The 18,014-nt window shown below is 43.0% G+C and overlaps 1 protein-coding gene across 4 annotated transcripts in view; it reads right to left on the reverse strand.

Moving 5' to 3' along the window:
* The window catches only part of HGF (hepatocyte growth factor), a 212,316-nt gene that overhangs the window by 97,524 nt on the left and 96,778 nt on the right, over positions 1 to 18,014 (reverse strand). For all 4 annotated transcript variants that reach the window (XM_029616760.1, XM_029616759.1, XM_029616762.1 and 1 more), the window contains 3 exons: positions 14,656 to 14,776; positions 11,426 to 11,544; positions 1,705 to 1,870 (listed from right to left, as the gene is read on the reverse strand). In XM_029616760.1, coding sequence (XP_029472620.1) covers positions 1,705 to 1,870; positions 11,426 to 11,544; positions 14,656 to 14,776 — 406 coding nt within the window. The remainder of the gene's footprint in view (positions 1 to 1,704; positions 1,871 to 11,425; positions 11,545 to 14,655; positions 14,777 to 18,014) is intronic.

The following is an 18,014-nucleotide window of genomic DNA, read 5'->3' on the forward strand; positions in this document are numbered from 1 at the left end:
AGGCACAGAACTGCACCCTCCTGCATAAGGCACCCACCACATCTAGCAAGATACCCTCACCTGGGATGACTGTACCCAATCAACCAGATACTCCCAACAATCAAAGAACTCCTGTTCCATGAATCTGCAAAGATCCAAATCTCAGGTACCATCACGCTGTGACAAAGAAGACCACACCAAACAATAAAGGTGAATCATAAACAAAGCAAAATAAAGGCCAAAAGAGAAAGAGGATGGGAGGGAGCCACCTTCTGAGTGGCAAAAAGAGGCAGGGAGGACCCCTCACCCAGTCCATTATCACAACCGCCTACATCTCCAAGTTCCCAAAATACTTTGCCCCCCCCCCCCCTCCGCTGAACTAACCAGCAGATAGACTTCTTCACTTGGAATCATTTGGAACAAGAGCAGGAACCTTCCCCCGACTCTCCTCCACCCTATTATTCTAATCACCCGTTATCCCTCCCCTCCCCTCCCCACTACCTGAATTGCTAATAGGCCCAGTCAATGAGGAAAGATGAGAGGGAAGGTGAGAGAAAAGGGGGTGACTGGGGCCAGGAGCCCATGTTATCGTGGCCAGCCCTGGACTCAGCCCAGGCTGACCTTCCAATATAGATAAATAAATAATCTGTATAAGACATTTCCTGTTGGCAAGCCTCTTTACCTTTCAAACTAATACTAAAGAAGAAAGGTGACCAGAGCTTGTTAGAAGAATGCTTGGCATCAGATACTTCTCATCACTAGATGGGAAAATATTGCACAATGACAAAGTATTAGGAACCAATAAGGATATTATGCGCCTGATTTACTATGAGGTCAATACTGAAAAAAAAGAGCTATGATCTAGATTCATCATACTGCATTGCAAGCTTTGAAGTGATTAGACAGGTATTCTGAGAGAGAGAGAGAGAGAGAGAGAGAGAGAGAGAGAGAGAGAGAGAGAGAGAGAGAGAGAGAGAGAGAGAGAGAGAGAAACTAACTATAATGCCCTAACCCTAGATAGGTATTTATATCCCTAGAGGAGGCCCACCTAGTAACTCGAGGTGAGGTTTAGGTATTAGTGTAGGGGTTAGGGGCCACTTTGACATTCAACATGAGACGTACGAACAGAACAGTGGTCTCTTGTGAAGATTTGATGACCTTCAGAGTGAGAAAACTCACCCAAAGATGATATTTGTGCAAGGTTCTCTCAGCCTAGCTTGATGGACACTCTACCTGGGTAACATCAAGCTAGTTGGAGAGAACATTGCGCAAATCTCATCTTTGGGTGAGTTTCCTTTTGCTATCACATGCGATACTTATCGCATTTTGATAAATCCAGGCCTTAGGCTTGTAAAACTGACATACATGAATTAGGCCTATTATTTCATCACCTACATTTAAGAGCCCTAACTAGATGCCTACCACTAAGTGCCTAACTTACTTCTTGCAACCTTGCACACGTTTTAAGCACTTAAATGTAGACTTCTATTAAAAACTGGTGCCTAAGTTTAGGTACTCAATTGGGGGAAATTTTAGGCAGGTCTAAGCACCTAAGTCCTTAAGTTAGTTGTAGAGATATTTTCAATATTGACCTCTAAGCTTTAATTCCATAGACCCAGAGATAAAATCCTTAGTGAAGCAATCTATTCACAAATATTTTAATGGAAAGCCCTATTACAAATAAGCTTAAAAACAATGCACATTTCTTGCTACTGTACTACTCACTTGCATTTGTAGTTCTCAGGAGTGAAGTTGTGCTGGTGTGGATACTGAGAGTCCCAGCGCTGGCACTGGATTCCACTATATATGGTGTTCACTACACCTCGATAGCCCTCTCCTTGCCCCTTGATGCAGTCTGTTGTAATGTCTGTATTGTTTGCAGTGCTGTGTGCTGATGGAGAAAGAAAGAAATGTCTGCCTTTTCAAGCTTTGTCTCTCATAATTTACAAAATCATCTGCACCCTGATAATTATTCATTTTCCAATACTACGAAAGCCCGTAACCTTGGAGTTACTCTTGTCTCTGCCTTATCACTGTCCCACAACATTTCTGCATTGGTAAAAATGTCATTAAGATTCATTTATTAAAGTGTCTTAAACCACTATTGTACCCTCATTACTTGTGTTCTGTATTACAAGCCCTTATTCTTCAGGGCTGATTATTGTAACGCCCTATACCTCAGTCTCCCATCTACTGCTATTCTTCCCCTACAACTGATACAAAATGCAGCTGCAAAACACCGCAATCACATAACCCCAGTTCTTTACACCTTTCATTGGCTTCCCATTTCCTACCACATTTAATATAAAATCCTTACCATTAGTCACAACCCCCTCTATAAGAATTCCTCGATTTTGTTATGCACAAGCTTACATATTTATTAACCGACCCGCCATCTTCGTTCACTAAACAAAAGCTTGCTGGGCAGACTGGATGGGCCGTTTGGTCTTCTTCTGCCGTCATTTCTATGTTTCTATAAAAGTCTCCATGAAATACCCTCCACAAGAACAGGCAGATTAGACCCAACAAGAAAGCACGCCTTCTCGGTCGCAGGTCCCATACTATGGAACTCCCTCCCTGAGTCTCTAAGGCTTCAATCCAGCTCCAAAGAATTTAAGAAACAACTGAAGACCTATTTGTGCAATTTAGCATTCAATTCATTAGTCCCTGTTTGAGCCCTTTTCCATCACCCGCTTTGATGTGAGTTCATGCATTTTCAACTTTTATTTGGATGTATTAACTTTCTTTTATGCTATATACAATTTGTAATGTTTTCGATTTTATTTTATTATATATGTTTTACTGGGAACCATTTTAATATTCTTTTATGAAGAAGCAGTATACAAACATTTTTAAATAAATAAATATATAACATCATTTCATCCATCCACCCTTTTCCCAATCTATGAATTAAAAAGAAAAGTTTTAAATCAAAATGAAGTGCAAAGGCCTGCCTCCCACAGCAACACATGGAGGTAGGAGAAACTTTCTACAGACATTCTGAATTTTCATGAAGATTCTGACTCGGCCAACTCAAATCTCTGTTGAGGCATGCCTGATCTGGTTTTAGCCATTCTGACATAAGTCACAGAAAATAGTGCAGGATTGTATAAGTCAATGTGTAAAATTATGCCTAATAAGAACATAAAAAGTTGCCATACTGGGTCAGACTGAGAGTCCATCAAGCCCAGCATCCTGTCTCCAACAGTGGCCCATCCACATTACAAGTACCTGGCAAGTACCCAAACATTAGATAAATCCCATGCTACTAACGCCAGTAATAAGCAGTGGCTATTCTCTAAGGGCCGGATTTTAAAAGACCAACGTGCGTGACCAGGCCTTACGCGTGTCGGCCACGTGTGTAAACCCCTGGGATGCGTGTAAGTCCCAGAGTTAGTGAAACAGGTGGTCCGGGGGGGGGGGGCAGTCTGGGGGTGGGACAGGGCGGAGCTAGAGGCACCCTTTGCCCTTACCATATGACAGGGTATCCGTGCCATTGGCCGGCTGCTGTCACATAGTAGGAGCACTGGCTGGCCGGCGCCATCTTTAAAGATGGTCGCTGCCATCGTAAAGATGGCCACCGCCGTATTTAAAGATGGCCCCTGCCATTGTAAAGATGGCTGCCGCCATCTTTAAAGATGGCGCCAGCCATCCAGTGCTCCTACCATGTGACAGGAGCCGGCCAATGGCACGGACCCCTGTCACATGGTAAGGGCAAAGGGCCATCGGCGCCATCTTTATGAGTGGCAGCCGACGGCCCGAGAATGGGAGATCGCTCACGGGACCACCACTAGACCACCAGGTAATTTTAAAATGTTTTGGGGGGCTCGGGAGGGTGGGGGAAGCTAAGGGGTCATTTGAAAGGGTCGGGTGGGGGGTTTTTTTATCGGGCCATCGGCGCCATTTTTGAGTGGCAGCCAAAATGGCGCCAATGGCCCGAGAGCGGGAGATCGGTCCCCGTGCCCCCACTGGCCCACCAGGTAATCGTTAAAAGTTTTGGGGGGGTTCGGGAGGGTGGGGTAAGGTAAAGGGTTAATTTTAAAGGGTCGGGCCTCACCAAAAAAAAAAAATAACGATGTGAATCGGAACCAATTCCGATTCACATCACCCACATCACCCATGATCAGATTTTTTCCCCCCTCTAGCCGAACCCGATCGTTAAGACGATCGGGCACATGATTCACATCTCTAATAAATTTTACTGAAAGACTGTTACCATTTGTAACCTATCATTAAAATCATCCATTGTACCTGAAGACTGGAGGATAGCAAATGTAACCCCAATATTTAAAAAGGGCTCCAGGGGTGATCCGGGAAACTACAGACCGGTTAGCCTGACTTCAGTGCCAGGAAAAATAGTGGAAAGTGTTCTAAACATCAAACATTAAACATCAAACATCAAACATCAAAATCACAGAACATATAAAAAGAAATGGTTTACTGGGACAAAGTCAGCAAATCTCACAAATCTGCTTCACTTTTTTGAAGGAGTTAATAAACATGTGGATAAAGGTGAACCGGTAGATGTATACTTGGATTTTCAGAAGGGGTTTGACAAAGTTCCTCATGAGAGGCTTCTAAGAAAAGTAAAAAGTCATGGGATAGGAGGCGATGTCCTTTTGTGGATTACAAACTGGCTAAAAGACAGGAAACAGAGAGTAGGATTAAATGGGCAATTTTCTCAGTGGAAGGGAGTGGGTCGTGGAGTGCCTCAGGGATCTGTATTGGGACCGGTGCTTTTCAATATATTTATAAATGATCTGGAAAGAAATACGACGAGTGAGATAATCAATAGGGATGTGAATCGTTTTTTGACGATTTAAAAAAATCGTCAGATATTTTTTAAATCATCAGAAATTGTCAGAGTCACGATACAATAGAAATTCCCCCAATTTATCGTGAAAAATCGTAAATCGGGGGAGGGGGGAGGGCGGGAAAACCGGCACACCAAAACAACCCCTAAACCCACCCCGACCCTTTAAAACAAATCCCCCACCCTCCCGAACCCTCCCAAAATGTTTTAAATTACCTGGTGGTCCAGTGGGGGGGGGGGGGGTCCCGGCACGATCTCCCGCTCTCGGGCTATCGGCGCCATTTTGGCTGCCACTAATATAAATGGGGCAGATGGCCCGATACAAAAAAACCTGACCCGACCCTTTAAAATGACCCCCTTGACCCCCCCCAAAACCTTTTAAAATTACCTGGTGGACCCTATGACATAGTGAGGGCAAAGGTAGCGCCGGCACCATTTTGAATACTGGCAATACGGCCCGAGTGCAGGAGGTCGCTCCCGGACCCCCGCTGGACTTTTGGCAAGTCTTCTGGGGGTCAGGAGGCCCCCCCAAGCTGGCCAAATGTCCCTGGGGGTTCAGCGGAGGTCCGGGAGCGATCTCCTGCACTCAGGCCGTATTGCCAGTATTCAAAATGGCACCAGCGCTACCTTTGCCCTGACACAGGGTAAGGGCAAAGGGCCATCGGCGCCATTTTTATTAACGGAGCCGATGGCCCGAGAGCGGGAGATCGCTCCCCGCACTCCCGCTGGACCACCAGGTAATTTTAAAACCTTTTTTGGGGGTTCGGGAGGGTGTTTTGATTATCGGATCGGGCTGGGCGAAAAAATGTTAAGATTTGGATTGGAACCGGAATCGATCAGATTCTGGTTCCGATTCACATCTCTAGTAATCAAATTTGCGGATGATACAAAACTGTTCAGAGTAGTTAAATCACAAGCAGATTGTGATAAATTGCAGGAAGACCTTGCAAGACTGGAAGATTGGGCATCCAAATGGCAGATGAAATTTAATGTGGACAAGTGCAAGGTGTTGCATATAGGGAAAAATAACCCTTACTGTAGTTACACGATGTTAGGTTCCATATTAGGAACTACCAACCAGGAAAAAGATCTAGGCATCATAGTGGATAATACTTTAAAATTGTCATCTCAGTGTGCTGCAGCAGTCAAAAAAGCAAACAGAATGTTAGGAATTATTAGAAAGGGAATGGTGAATAAAACGGAAAATGTCATAATGCCTCTGTATCGCTCCATGGTGAGACAACACCTTGAATACTGTGTACAATTCTGGTCGCCACATCTCAAAAAAGATATAGTTGCGATGGAGAAAGTACAGAGAAGGGCAACCAAAATGATAAAGGGGATGGAACAGCTCTCCTATGAGGAAAGACTAAAGAGGTTAGGACAGTTCAGTTTAGAGAAGAGACGGCTGAGGGGGATATGATAGAGGTGTTTAAAATCATGAGAGGTCTAGAACGGGTAGATGTGAATCGGTTATTTACTCTTTCGGATAATAGAAAGACTAGGGGGCACTCCATGAAGTTAGCAAGTAGCACATTTAAAACTAATTGGAGAAAATTCTTTTTCACTCAACGCACAATAAATCTCTGGAATTTGTTGCCAGAGGATATGGTTAGTGCAGTTAGTGTAGCTGGGTTTAAAAAAGGATTGGATAAGTTCTTGGAGGAGAAGTCCATTATCTGCTATTAATCAAGTTTACTTAGGGAATAGCCACAGCTATTAATTGCATCAGTAGCATGGGATCTTCTTAGTGTTTGGGTAATTGCAGTTTCTTATGGCCTGGATTGGCCACTGTTGGAAACAGGATGCTGGGCTTGATGGACCCTTGGTCTGACCCAGCCTGGCAGTTTCTTATGTTCTTATGCTTGTGTGCAAACTTACAATAGATATAAGGAAATAAGGACCATATAAATAACCATGTGCTCTGCACAGTGCTAGAACAATATGAGTATTTCAGCACCTTAAATCTGGGTTATTTTCTTTATTTATTTGTTATTCATAATTTTGCAAACATTTCAATACAAAACGTTTTGTAATTAAAATGCAAGAGGTTTGTTAGAAAACAAGAAAAAACAAATGAGAAAGTTAGAAAAATAAGATAAACATATCAAGGGAAAATCAAAACAAGCTTTAAGAGAGAGGTTTGAATCTGCATAGTGTAATAAAAATAGACAAATAAATCCTAATAAAAAAGAAACACAGAGGCAGGTAACATTTATAAATATTGTGAATAATTAATTGCTCTGCTAGCTTCAACCAAAGCCCCAAAACACCAAAGCCTGATATTTCCAACTGGGTTTGTCTTTTAAAAAGAGCACAAATTGATCGGAGTCTATGAAGCCGTTCTTTCCGGAAATTTGATTTGAGAAGAATTCTCCCTGTAGGAAGGTCCCTCTGAATATTACGAGGTGAACTTTTCCCTCCTAAGCTCTTAGCCCTGCAAATATCGAAGCCCCGTAAATAAAGCTTCTTTATCAGATATTTTAGATGTGAACCATGCTGCGCCATGGCAGAGAGTAGTATAGAAAATGCTAATAAAGATAAATAAAAGATACGTAAAGCTGGCAGTATCTCACCCTCCTGCAATCTTTTTCTGCAAGGGAACAATAAGATTTAAACAGTCTGACCAGAGCAGAGCCTCTTCTTCAGCCCCTGGCATCCCTCCACCCTGCTCCTGCCAGGGAGACATTTTGATGTGTATTTCTGGTTGTTTAGTTTACTGGAGGTGAAACAAACATCATAGGGAATGGGGGAAAAATGGAAAATGATGGAACCGGGTTCCCCTCTCCCCCCTGCAATACAAAACTCTGCACATTGAAATCTGTGGCCCTTCCCCGAGGCTCCACCCCCTCCCAGGGGACGCATGACTGGGGATCACTTCCTGGAGCTGTCTGGGGAGATGGAAGGCCTGGGCTGGGCTTCAGCAGTGGTGGGAGGCTGGGCCTGTTTGCTGTGTTTGAGATGAAATGTTGAGGGGTTTGCATCGTTTCATGTTGATACAAACTGCCTGCTCTAATGCAGTTCTGCATGTCATTTCCAAAGGAATGCATTCCCCTAATCTGAGGCATAGAAATGGTCTTACTGGCTCACAGACCACCTCTAGTTTTTATTCAAGAGCTTTCCACCAGTGCTGAAAGTGAAATTTGTGCAGTCACCTGCAGCTGCTGGAAAATGTAATCTAGGCCTGCACTGCTCCGCCCTTGAGCTGAACCTGCCCATGAGAAAGCCTTCAGAGTGCACAGGCTAAATGCTTCTTACCCACTTAAACTGCTTTAATATTGTCCTGCCTCCCTGCCCCAGTCCCAGGCTCCTTAGATTGGGAGATTAACAGAGGCCTCAGATGCTGACTGAACTGCCAGCAGTATAGCTGGGGAGGACACAGCTGCAACAGGGCCATCGCCCTGTGCTACTCTTGCACCCTGCTGCTGCCTCTGAGACTTCTTTGGGCTTCACTGCTGCCAGTGGCCTTGGGAGGTGAGTGCTCTGGGGAAAGATGAGGTGGGGCTCTGCAGAATGGCTGTCAGGCATGTGACAAGGATATCCTTATGCATGGTTCCCACAGATGGATGAGGGGCTGCAGAGGAATAGGATCAAACTAGCCCCGTCTTACACAAATGCAAGCAGAAAAAAGCGGAACGGGTGGTTATCTACGAGGAAGCTAGGACCTACCATGAAGCCAAATGCAAGCTGCCGCCACACAGCCAGATCTAGAAGCAGCTCGGGGACCCAAGCTCATTTTTTACATTATTTTGCAAAATATATCAAGCTACCAGAGCACCATAGAAGTAATAACTCTCATTCTACAGTGCACATAGGGAGGGGATATGTTTGCTTTGAAAATCCTTGGGTATCGGCTGAGTACTTTGCATGAAGTTACATCTCCTCCAAGCTGGGCACAACTTGTGTATTGTAATTTACACACACAAGCTCAGATTTTAAAAGGGCTTCACACTTAAATTTTGGGGTTTACACTTGTGTCCAGGCTTTGCACACGGCACACACATTTTACAACAGGCCCGGCCATGTGTGTAAACCCCAGTATGTGCTGAGGGAAAAGGGGTGGCCTGGGGGTGTGCGGGCAGCCGGGCGGCGTGCGCAGATTACTTCTGCTCCGTAGGAGCAGTAAATAGGAAAATAAAACATTTTGGGATAATTAGGGTAGGTTTAGAGGTAGGGGAGGAGAGGGGAAGAAGGAGGAAGGATAGAGTTAGCGATAGGAAAGTTCCCTCCGAGTCCGCTCCTCTTGGGAACTCCCCACCCCTTTTCTACTCCCGTGTTCTTGACGCACACGGGTATGTACACGGGTATGTACACGGGTATGTACACGAGTACTTTCCAGCCTCTTAACATTCACGTTGCTCGTGTGTGTAGGGGCCTGCTTTTGCACGTACAACGTTTTTAAAATCTACTTGAGAGTGAGTAATAGTGCAGGTCAGCCCTGCCTCTCCACCCTCACTATCCCTGGTACTCAGACTGAATCCTGGTCTCCAGGACTGAAAAGCTGTAATACTTAGCATCCTGCGCCATTGCTTCCTTCAGCATCTAACATGCCAGCAGCTTTAACTGAAAGAGATTCATTTGGTCTTGAAATGAGAAAGAAAGATTGATCTCTTGACCGTCTTAATTTATACGACTAATCCAAATGTAGATGAGTCATTAATTGGCTTTTCATAAATAACTATAATTTTCCTTTGTGGAAAATAACTTTATCATTGGAGAGACAAAGTTTCATTTTGAGTACTAGCAGTAGATATAATTTGTTTTCTTAATTAGAACATGTGTTCTAGGTTATATCTATAGTTCTTTGTGCTGTCGACACATACTTCAGTAAGATGAGTCATGTTTCTTAATTGAAGGAGACTGGGAGGGAACTGGGGGAGGCCCTATTCCATCACCCACACGTATTTTACTAAAATTCCCCCCACACACACACACACACACACGTGCAGAGCTGGCCACCCGCCCGCACATGTGTGCACAGAAATGAAAACTGGTGCGTATGTGTGTGCAGGACCCATATTTTATAGCGTGCACGCACAAACATGCGCAAGTTATAAAATTGGCAAGTTATAAAATTGGCAAGTTATAAAATTGGCACATCTATGTGTGCGTGCTGGGAACCACACACACGGGTCTTAAAAGACAGGAAACAGAGAGTAGGATTAAATGGACAATTTTCTCAGTGGAAGGGAGTGGACAGTGGAGTGCCTCAGGGATCTGTATTGGGACCCTTACTTTTCAATATATTTATAAATGATCTGGAAAGAAATACGACAAGTGAGATAATCAAATTTGCAGATGGCACAAAATTGTTCAGAGTAGTTAAATCACAAGCAGATTGTGATAAATTGCAGGAAGACCTTGTGAGATTGGAAAATTGGGCATCCAAATGGCAGATGAAATTTAATGTGGATAAGTGCAAGGTGATGCATATAGGGAAAAATAACCCATGCTATAATTACACAATGTTGGGTTCCATATTAGGTGCTACAACCCAAGAAAGAGATCTAGGTGTCATAGTGGATAACACATTGAAATTGTCGGCTCAGTGTGCTGCAGCAGTCAAAAAAGCAAACAGAATGTTGGGAATTATTAGAAAGGGAATGGTGAATAAAACAGAAAATGTCATAATGCTTCTGTATCGCTCCATGGTGAGACCGCACCTTGAATACTGTGTACAATTCTGGTCGCCGCATCTCAGAAAAGATATAATTGCGATGGAGAAGGTACGGAGAAGGGCTACCAAAATGATAAGGGGAATGGATCAACTCCCCTATGAGGAAAGACTAAAGAGGTTCGGACTTTTCAGTTTGGAGAAGAGACGGCTGAGGGGGGATATGATAGAGGTGTTTAAAATCATGAGAGGTCTAGAACGGGTAGATGTGAATCGGTTATTTACTCTTTCGGATAATAGAAAGACTAGGGGGCACTCCATGAAGTTAGCATGGGGCACATTTAAAACTAATCAGAGAAAGTTCTTTTTTACTCAACGCACAATTAAACTCTGGAATTTGTTGCCAGAGGATGTGGTTAGTGCAGTTAGTATAGCTGTGTTTAAAAAAGGATTGGATAAGTTCTTGGAGGAGAAGTCCATTACCTGCTATTAAGTTCACTTAGAGAATAGCCACTGCCATTAGCAATGGTAATAGGGAATATACTTAGTTTTTGGGTACTTGCCAGGTTCTTATGGCTTGGATTGGCCACTGTTGGAAACAGGATGCTGGGCTTGATGGACCCTTGGTCTGACCCAGTATGGCATTTTCTTATGTTCTTATGTTCCTAATTGACCCCAAAGTTTTTAAAATCAAAACGTATGCACATATATCACAATTCTGTGCCTGGAACTTATCTTCTCAGTTCCTATAAAAGTACATGTGAAACCAAGTTAGGAGCATTCTTTTACATGCACTGGTCTGGTCCATGATTGATTTCAAAACACAAACACACAAAACAAGAGTTTTATGCAAATCAAGGCCATATATTAAAAAATGTGCATCCACCTGCCTAAAGTAAGTTTACAAAGGCAAAACCAGGGTGCTTAACAACAAATTATTAAATTAACTTTTGTACTATGATTGAACAGCAATGACCATTTTTCTGTTTTGCTTTGCTCTCCATTTTCCTTCCACTCACCACAGGGTTGAAGCGAGCAGAACTCCCAGGGGGTGTTGGGGTGAAGCGTGAAGCACCAGGGCCTGGCCTTGCCATCAGGATTCCGGCAGTAATTATCTTCCAGGCCTTTGTCAGGGTAGCTGCAAGGCGCAGAGAGAGGAAAGCCTCATCAGTCACAAACAGGCACCCCCTGTCCCACAGAGCAATTAAGTGTGGATTGAATAAACACAGCGGGTCATTAAGAAAGCTGCTCTCACAGGAGCTGGGCCCTGGCTCATTACTAACCAGGCATTCATTCTCAACATGTGGCTCTACGTATTACGTTTTTCAGTTCTCTTTTCCTGAAGGCATTAAAACAGCTCTGTGCAAGTGCAATACTAAAGAAAGAGTTGCACATTCTTTGCTATTAAAATTTGAATTATTATGCTTATAATTATTAAATGTGAATTGATTAAAAATAAATTAGCAATTTTCCAAATACCCTAATTTCTAAGAAACATATAGAAACATAGAAATGACGGCAGAAGAAGACCAAACGGCCCATCCAGTCTGCCCAGCAAGCCATGTAATTTTTTTTTTTTTCACATACTTATTACTCTTGACTTTAGTACCTTTTAGTTCTATTTCCCTTCCACCCCACCATTAATGCAGAGAGCATTGCTGGAACTGCATCCAAGTGAATATCTAGCTTAATTAGGGGTAGTAGCCGCCGGAATAAGCAGGCTACACCCATGCCTCTGTCCACCCAGACTATGCAATTCGGACCTTGTTGGTTGTTGTCCATATACAGATCCTCTTTTCTACATTCCCCTGCCGTTGTATCAGAGAGCTATGCATTGAAAGTGAAGTGTTAGACTTTCTCCCCTGCCGTTGAAGCAGAGTGCTATGCTGGATATGTATTGAAAGCAAAGTATCAGCTTATTTGGTTTTGGGGAAGTAACCGCCGTAACAAGCAAGCTACATCTCGCTTCTTTGTGAATGCAAAACCTTTTTTTCTTTTTTTTTTTCTTCCACATTTCCTCTTGCTGTTGAAGCCCAGAGCAACGCTGGAGTCTCACCAACCATGTGCATGTACATCGAGCAAGGGCATTATCTCCAGGTAGTAGCCCTCATTCTCGCGAGCCACATTAACAATCAACAAATATTGAACAAGCCTAATAATTGGCAATACCTATAGCCTATGTCCTAACTGGTAATTTTACATACTCTTACCCAGCCCTCTGTTTTAAAGTGTAACTAAAGTGTGCAGTAAAGTCACTTATCCTCCACCTGAATTTCAGAGGTGGTAAATAAAAGTCTAAATCCTGCCCCTCCACTCCATAAAGGTTAGTACCCCTGGGAGCAGAAGTACCAAGAGATCCATATTCAAAGGCATTTGTCTGGGTAACTTCTGAGTTACATTTCCAGCCCCCTAACCAGATACATTTATCTAGAAAAGTCCTTATCCAGATAAAATGTATCCAGAAAAGTAGAGGACGTTCCAGGACGGATTTAAGATGCACAACTTATCCAGCTAACTGATGCCTGAGAGCAGTCCTAACGTTATGCGGGTACATGCACCCTTATAACTTTAACTGTAACGGGATATATTCCAAATATAGCTGGTAAAGTAGTAATAAAATAAACAACTTTAAAATTCCTTCCTGGCAAGTAGGCTCAACCTTCCACCCTGCAACCCAAAAATCACTAAGAATGTTGCATGATATGGTGCTTCTCCAGTCCCTCCCACACTCACAGCCCAGCAAGGAAATATGACCATCCCCCTAAATTTGCAAACTGATGACAGCGCTAATCCCCCTCCTAACCATTAACCTCCCCCTTCCAACCTGCATACTGAAGCCAAGTCATCCCATCCCACCCAGGACCCTCAAAACCCCAGTGCTGCTGGGTGCAATCCAACAACACTGCTTTCACAGCATGAGCTACCAGAGTTGGAGTCATAAAATATTCTGGGGCTTTTGGGGGTCCCTTGAAGAAAGGGGCAGGAATGATCTCCAGTTGCTCCTGCCTTGAAAAACAGCACCAGCTGGACCTGAGACTTTTGCCAGTGTTTAACATCAACAAAATGGTGCCATCATCATAGCAAGTTGCTGCCATTTTTAAAGGGAAGCCAACAGAGCAGGAATGACTGGGATTCACGCCCATCCCTTTCTACAATGAAGACCCCTACTACAGGGGACAAATGAGGGCCTAGGAGGCTCTAGTCCTGGCTTATTTGTGGTGAGAGGAGGAATGGAGGAGCCCTGGGAGTCTCCGGATTATTGGTGGGAGCTGGAGGGATGAATAGAGGGGTCAGATAGACCCCAAGGCCTGAAGAAGTAGCAAGGGGTCTGGGGCAGCCCAGAGAGGCCCTTTTTTAAATGCATTTCTTAACAAAGAAAATATTTTCAGATATTTTCAGCAAGTTTGAAAATAGGCTTTTTTTTGTTTTATTTTTATTTATTTATTTATATTGTTATGAAAAATGCATTCACTCAAAACACTAAATAGGTTAGGATATTTAATCTTGGAGAAGAAATGACAGAGGAGATATGTTAGAGGTCAACAAGGTAGCTTGTTTGGACTTGGGCAAAGCCAGTAATTAAATGTACTCCCCCCTTAAAAAGAAGATTCCCCTGCTTTCCCTGAGTAGTTACTGTGCTGAAGTGACTCATCTTGAGAGCTGGGGTGGCTGCATCCTGGTGTCCTGTGCTCAGCCATGGCCTATCCTGACTTCTCTCAGACGGGCACATTTTTACAACTAGCACATGTGCATTTTTCTTTAACGATGCAGGAAAAAGCTTTCCTTTAGCATTTTGATTTCTTTCTTGGCGTGCTGCAAATTCTACTAAGCATTAGCATTATTTCTATTAAAATGATTATTTTTAGCAAATACTAACATTACTAATAGCTCATGAAATCTGCCCTGTGACTTGTATGAGAATCTAATCAGAGAAAAAGGAATTACACTAAAATAAGAATCATCTTCTGCCTCTTGAACAAACGTTAGAAGTTCCTATTAATCCAAAATATAATCTTAAACTTAGTAAAATGTGCATAGCCAGCTATCAGTTTCAGGTCTGTTTTTAGTCTATAAAAGTCAACAAATATGAATCATGGCCATAAAATGTGATCTGGAGAAGCCATCAGGAGCTTCCAGCTCTCCAAAATGCATCAACCCCCCAGAGGGTGGAATCTGCTGGCCACGGATTGAAGGGCAGCTTTCCAAGCTAATTGCTACTTCAACATTTTTAAATATTCAAGTCTTCTACCTTTCTGGCTTGAATTTGTGCCTGTGAGGTTTCTGAAGATCCCATCGTTGACATTCCTTGTTTGTCTCTGTGTAATCCATCGGACCTCTGTAACTTTCTCCATTGCAGCTCATACATTCCACTAAAAATGGACAAAATACAACACAATGTGTCACAATAGCTAGTATCTATCTCCAAAACGGAGCAAACTGAAGCATGCTTTTCTACCAGGAATATTTTAAGAAAACTTCCTTCAGCACAAAATTCTGGAGCCATCTTAGGACAGATGTGGCTCTATCCAATGGATAATTCTTCCTGCATATCCATATTTACTAGAATAGAGGCCTAGATGCACAGATTTCCTAATTCCCAGCTGCAGTTAGCAAAAGAGTAGCAATTATAAAAAAGAATTTTAAATCTTTCTGTGTCTATTTTAATAAGTGGTATAATATTATGTACAGAGTGAGTAATAGTGCAGGTCAGCTCTGCCTCTCCACCCTCGCTGTCCCTGGTACATACTCATGCGCACCATGCTCAGCTTTTCTAACATTTGGAGATACACGCATTCCTCTTGGGAACTCCCCACCCCTTTTCTACTCCCGTGTTCTTGACGCACACGGGTATGTACACGAGTACTTTCCAGCCTCTTAACATTCACGTTGCTCGTGTGTGTAGGGGCCTGCTTTTGCACGTACAACGTTTTTAAAATCTACTTGAGAGTGAGTAATAGTGCAGGTCAGCCCTGCCTCTCCACCCTCACTATCCCTGGTACTCAGACTGAATCCTGGTCTCCAGGACTGAAAAGCTGTAATACTTAGCATCCTGCGCCATTGCTTCCTTCAGCATCTAACATGCCAGCAGCTTTAACTGAAAGAGATTCATTTGGTCTTGAAATGAGAAAGAAAGATTGATCTCTTGACCGTCTTAATTTATACGACTAATCCAAATGTAGATGAGTCATTAATTGGCTTTTCATAAATAACTATAATTTTCCTTTGTGGAAAATAATATTATGATTGGAGAGACAAAGTTTCATTTTGAGTACTAGCAGTAGATATAATTTGTTTTCTTAATTAGAACATGTGTTCTAGGTTATATCTATAGTTCTTTGTGCTGTCGACACATACTTCAGTAAGATGAGTCATTCTCCTCACAGACTTTCAGACCTATCCACTTATCACTTTCAGTCTCTCAGGGATTAAAACGATTTTGTGGAGGAAGTTTTGCATTAAAGGTGAACACTATCTATGATAGAAAAATTGACTGTTTTTAAAGAAAGTACGAGGATGATCACAACACACCACGGCACGTACAGTTGAAAGATTCCAATACATTCAGTAATAGTAGAGAATTCAGACATCCTCCTCCAGTGCACACGCATAATCTCTAAATATGTCAATTACATTTATGTAGTCATCTACTCAGCCATCTTCAGCCTGCTTCAAACCTATCCCACGTATCTGCATTCATTTCTGTGTGCATCTGTGTTTTTATGTTGTAATCTCTTCTGCGCTGTGTGGCTCACCATTCAGTCAGGGACGTAGAATGCCATCTCATCCTCCTGTCCTCTGTCACCGCACTTTATTCCATGAAACCCTGGAGGTCGGGAGAATTACTCTCCAAGGCCCTGAGTGATTTGCCACAGTCTCTCACATAGGGGCCGATGCAATTATGTGCACTGAAAGCGGGCACTGACTTTTCAGCGCCAGCTTTTTTAATGCACGCATGGTGCCCGCAAGGGAAATTAGGGGGTCATGCTAGGTAGGAGGTGCTGAGGTCGCTTGCACAAAGCTCATCTTTGGGTGAGTTTCCTCACTCCGAAGGTCATCAAATCTTCACAAGAGAGTACGGTTCTGTTCGTACATCTCACTTTGAGTGTATCTTACGCGTGTTACCCCTTTGAAATTCTGCCCCTAACTGAAATATTTAAAAAGGTTTTTATTGTGAGAATAACTAAGATTCAGTTGATATGCATCTTCACTCATGAAAACCTTCTCCAACATCCTCTTCAATAAACACCAAAGTAAAGAAATTGTTTAATCTTTTTGCGATGGTCTTATCTTCTCTAATTGCCTGTTTAACCCCTTGACCATTCAATGGTCTAACCGACTCCCTTGCAGGATTTCTGCTTTGGATATATTTTTAAAAAGTTTTTATTGTGAGAATAAAAACACACAAACTTCTGTTTGTTGCCCAGCTTTCTGACTACCTATTTAAAACAAAACACACAAACACACTAAATAATATACCCCAATAGTTTACTTTTCCCCCATACTTTAAAGTTTTAAAAATGTCTCCAAGCAGTACTTTGATTCTTTCCAGCCACCAGCAAGGTGATCCTCTCCTCTCAGTGCTCCCACTGGTGATGTTTTTCTCTTTCTTTATTACACTGCATACAGAGACTCTGGCTTGTTGCGGTTTCCAGCTCAGTTCTTGTCTGCATGCTTCTAGTTATGCGTTTTGGTCTCTTTATTCTTTGTTAGGTGAGGGTCAGCACATGTGATTCGGGTGAGGTTCGTTCTCTGCTGGCGTGTAGTTTCTGTGTGGAGCTCTATAGCAGCCTGACTTGGTCCATTTTCCTAATAGGAGGACTTTTGGAGTTTTAAGGCCTGGTGTAATATTTTCCGTATTGTCTTTTCTTAGGTAAGTTGGTTACTGTTTGAGCACTGGAAATTGGTGCTGTTTTGGTGTGGATTGTTTACTATTTATGCAATTTCTGTTCAGACAGAGTTCTTATCTTTCCCTTGTGTCTTTCTTAACAATAAAAGTAATACTGGGCCTTTATTTTTTTATTTCCACCATGAATTGTAATGAGCAGTGTGTCACACGTGTAAGCGTGGTCTGTCAGGTGTGTCACCATGGGAAAAAGGCTGAGAACCACTGCTCTAGAAGATTCGCTGGTTCCACAACCTGCTGCTTCTCTCAGAGCTCAGTGCAGTCACCTCAGACAGAAGCTTCCCAGGCACTTCCTCCTGGCTTGACCCCTTCCTGTGCCTGTAGCTTTCCTCCATTTCTCCGCAACCCTCCATCACGCCAACACATTCCTATTGAATGCAAACTACACAACCTGCTGCTTTTATGGTTCCCAGACTGTGCTCTGCCTACTGACTCCAGGGGAGAGGGGACCAGAAGTGACTCATACTGACCCTGGGCTTATAAAAAGAGAAAATTAAGCTCCGACCAAGACCGGGGAGAGCCACTAAACCAAAGTAGCTAGCTTCAGATGGGATCCTGCTTTCTTTTGTGGAATCAGTGCAGCCGGGCTGGTGCAAGGGTCTTAGGTATCATAGGTGAACCTTATAGCCTTGCACACACTCCTTGCACCGCTGTGGTACCAACCAGAAAACTCTCTCTAAAAAAAAAAAAAGACTCCTTGGGAC

Source organism: Rhinatrema bivittatum, chromosome 9 (genome assembly GCF_901001135.1).
Source record: "Rhinatrema bivittatum chromosome 9, aRhiBiv1.1, whole genome shotgun sequence".
Taxonomy (NCBI): domain Eukaryota; kingdom Metazoa; phylum Chordata; class Amphibia; order Gymnophiona; family Rhinatrematidae; genus Rhinatrema; species Rhinatrema bivittatum.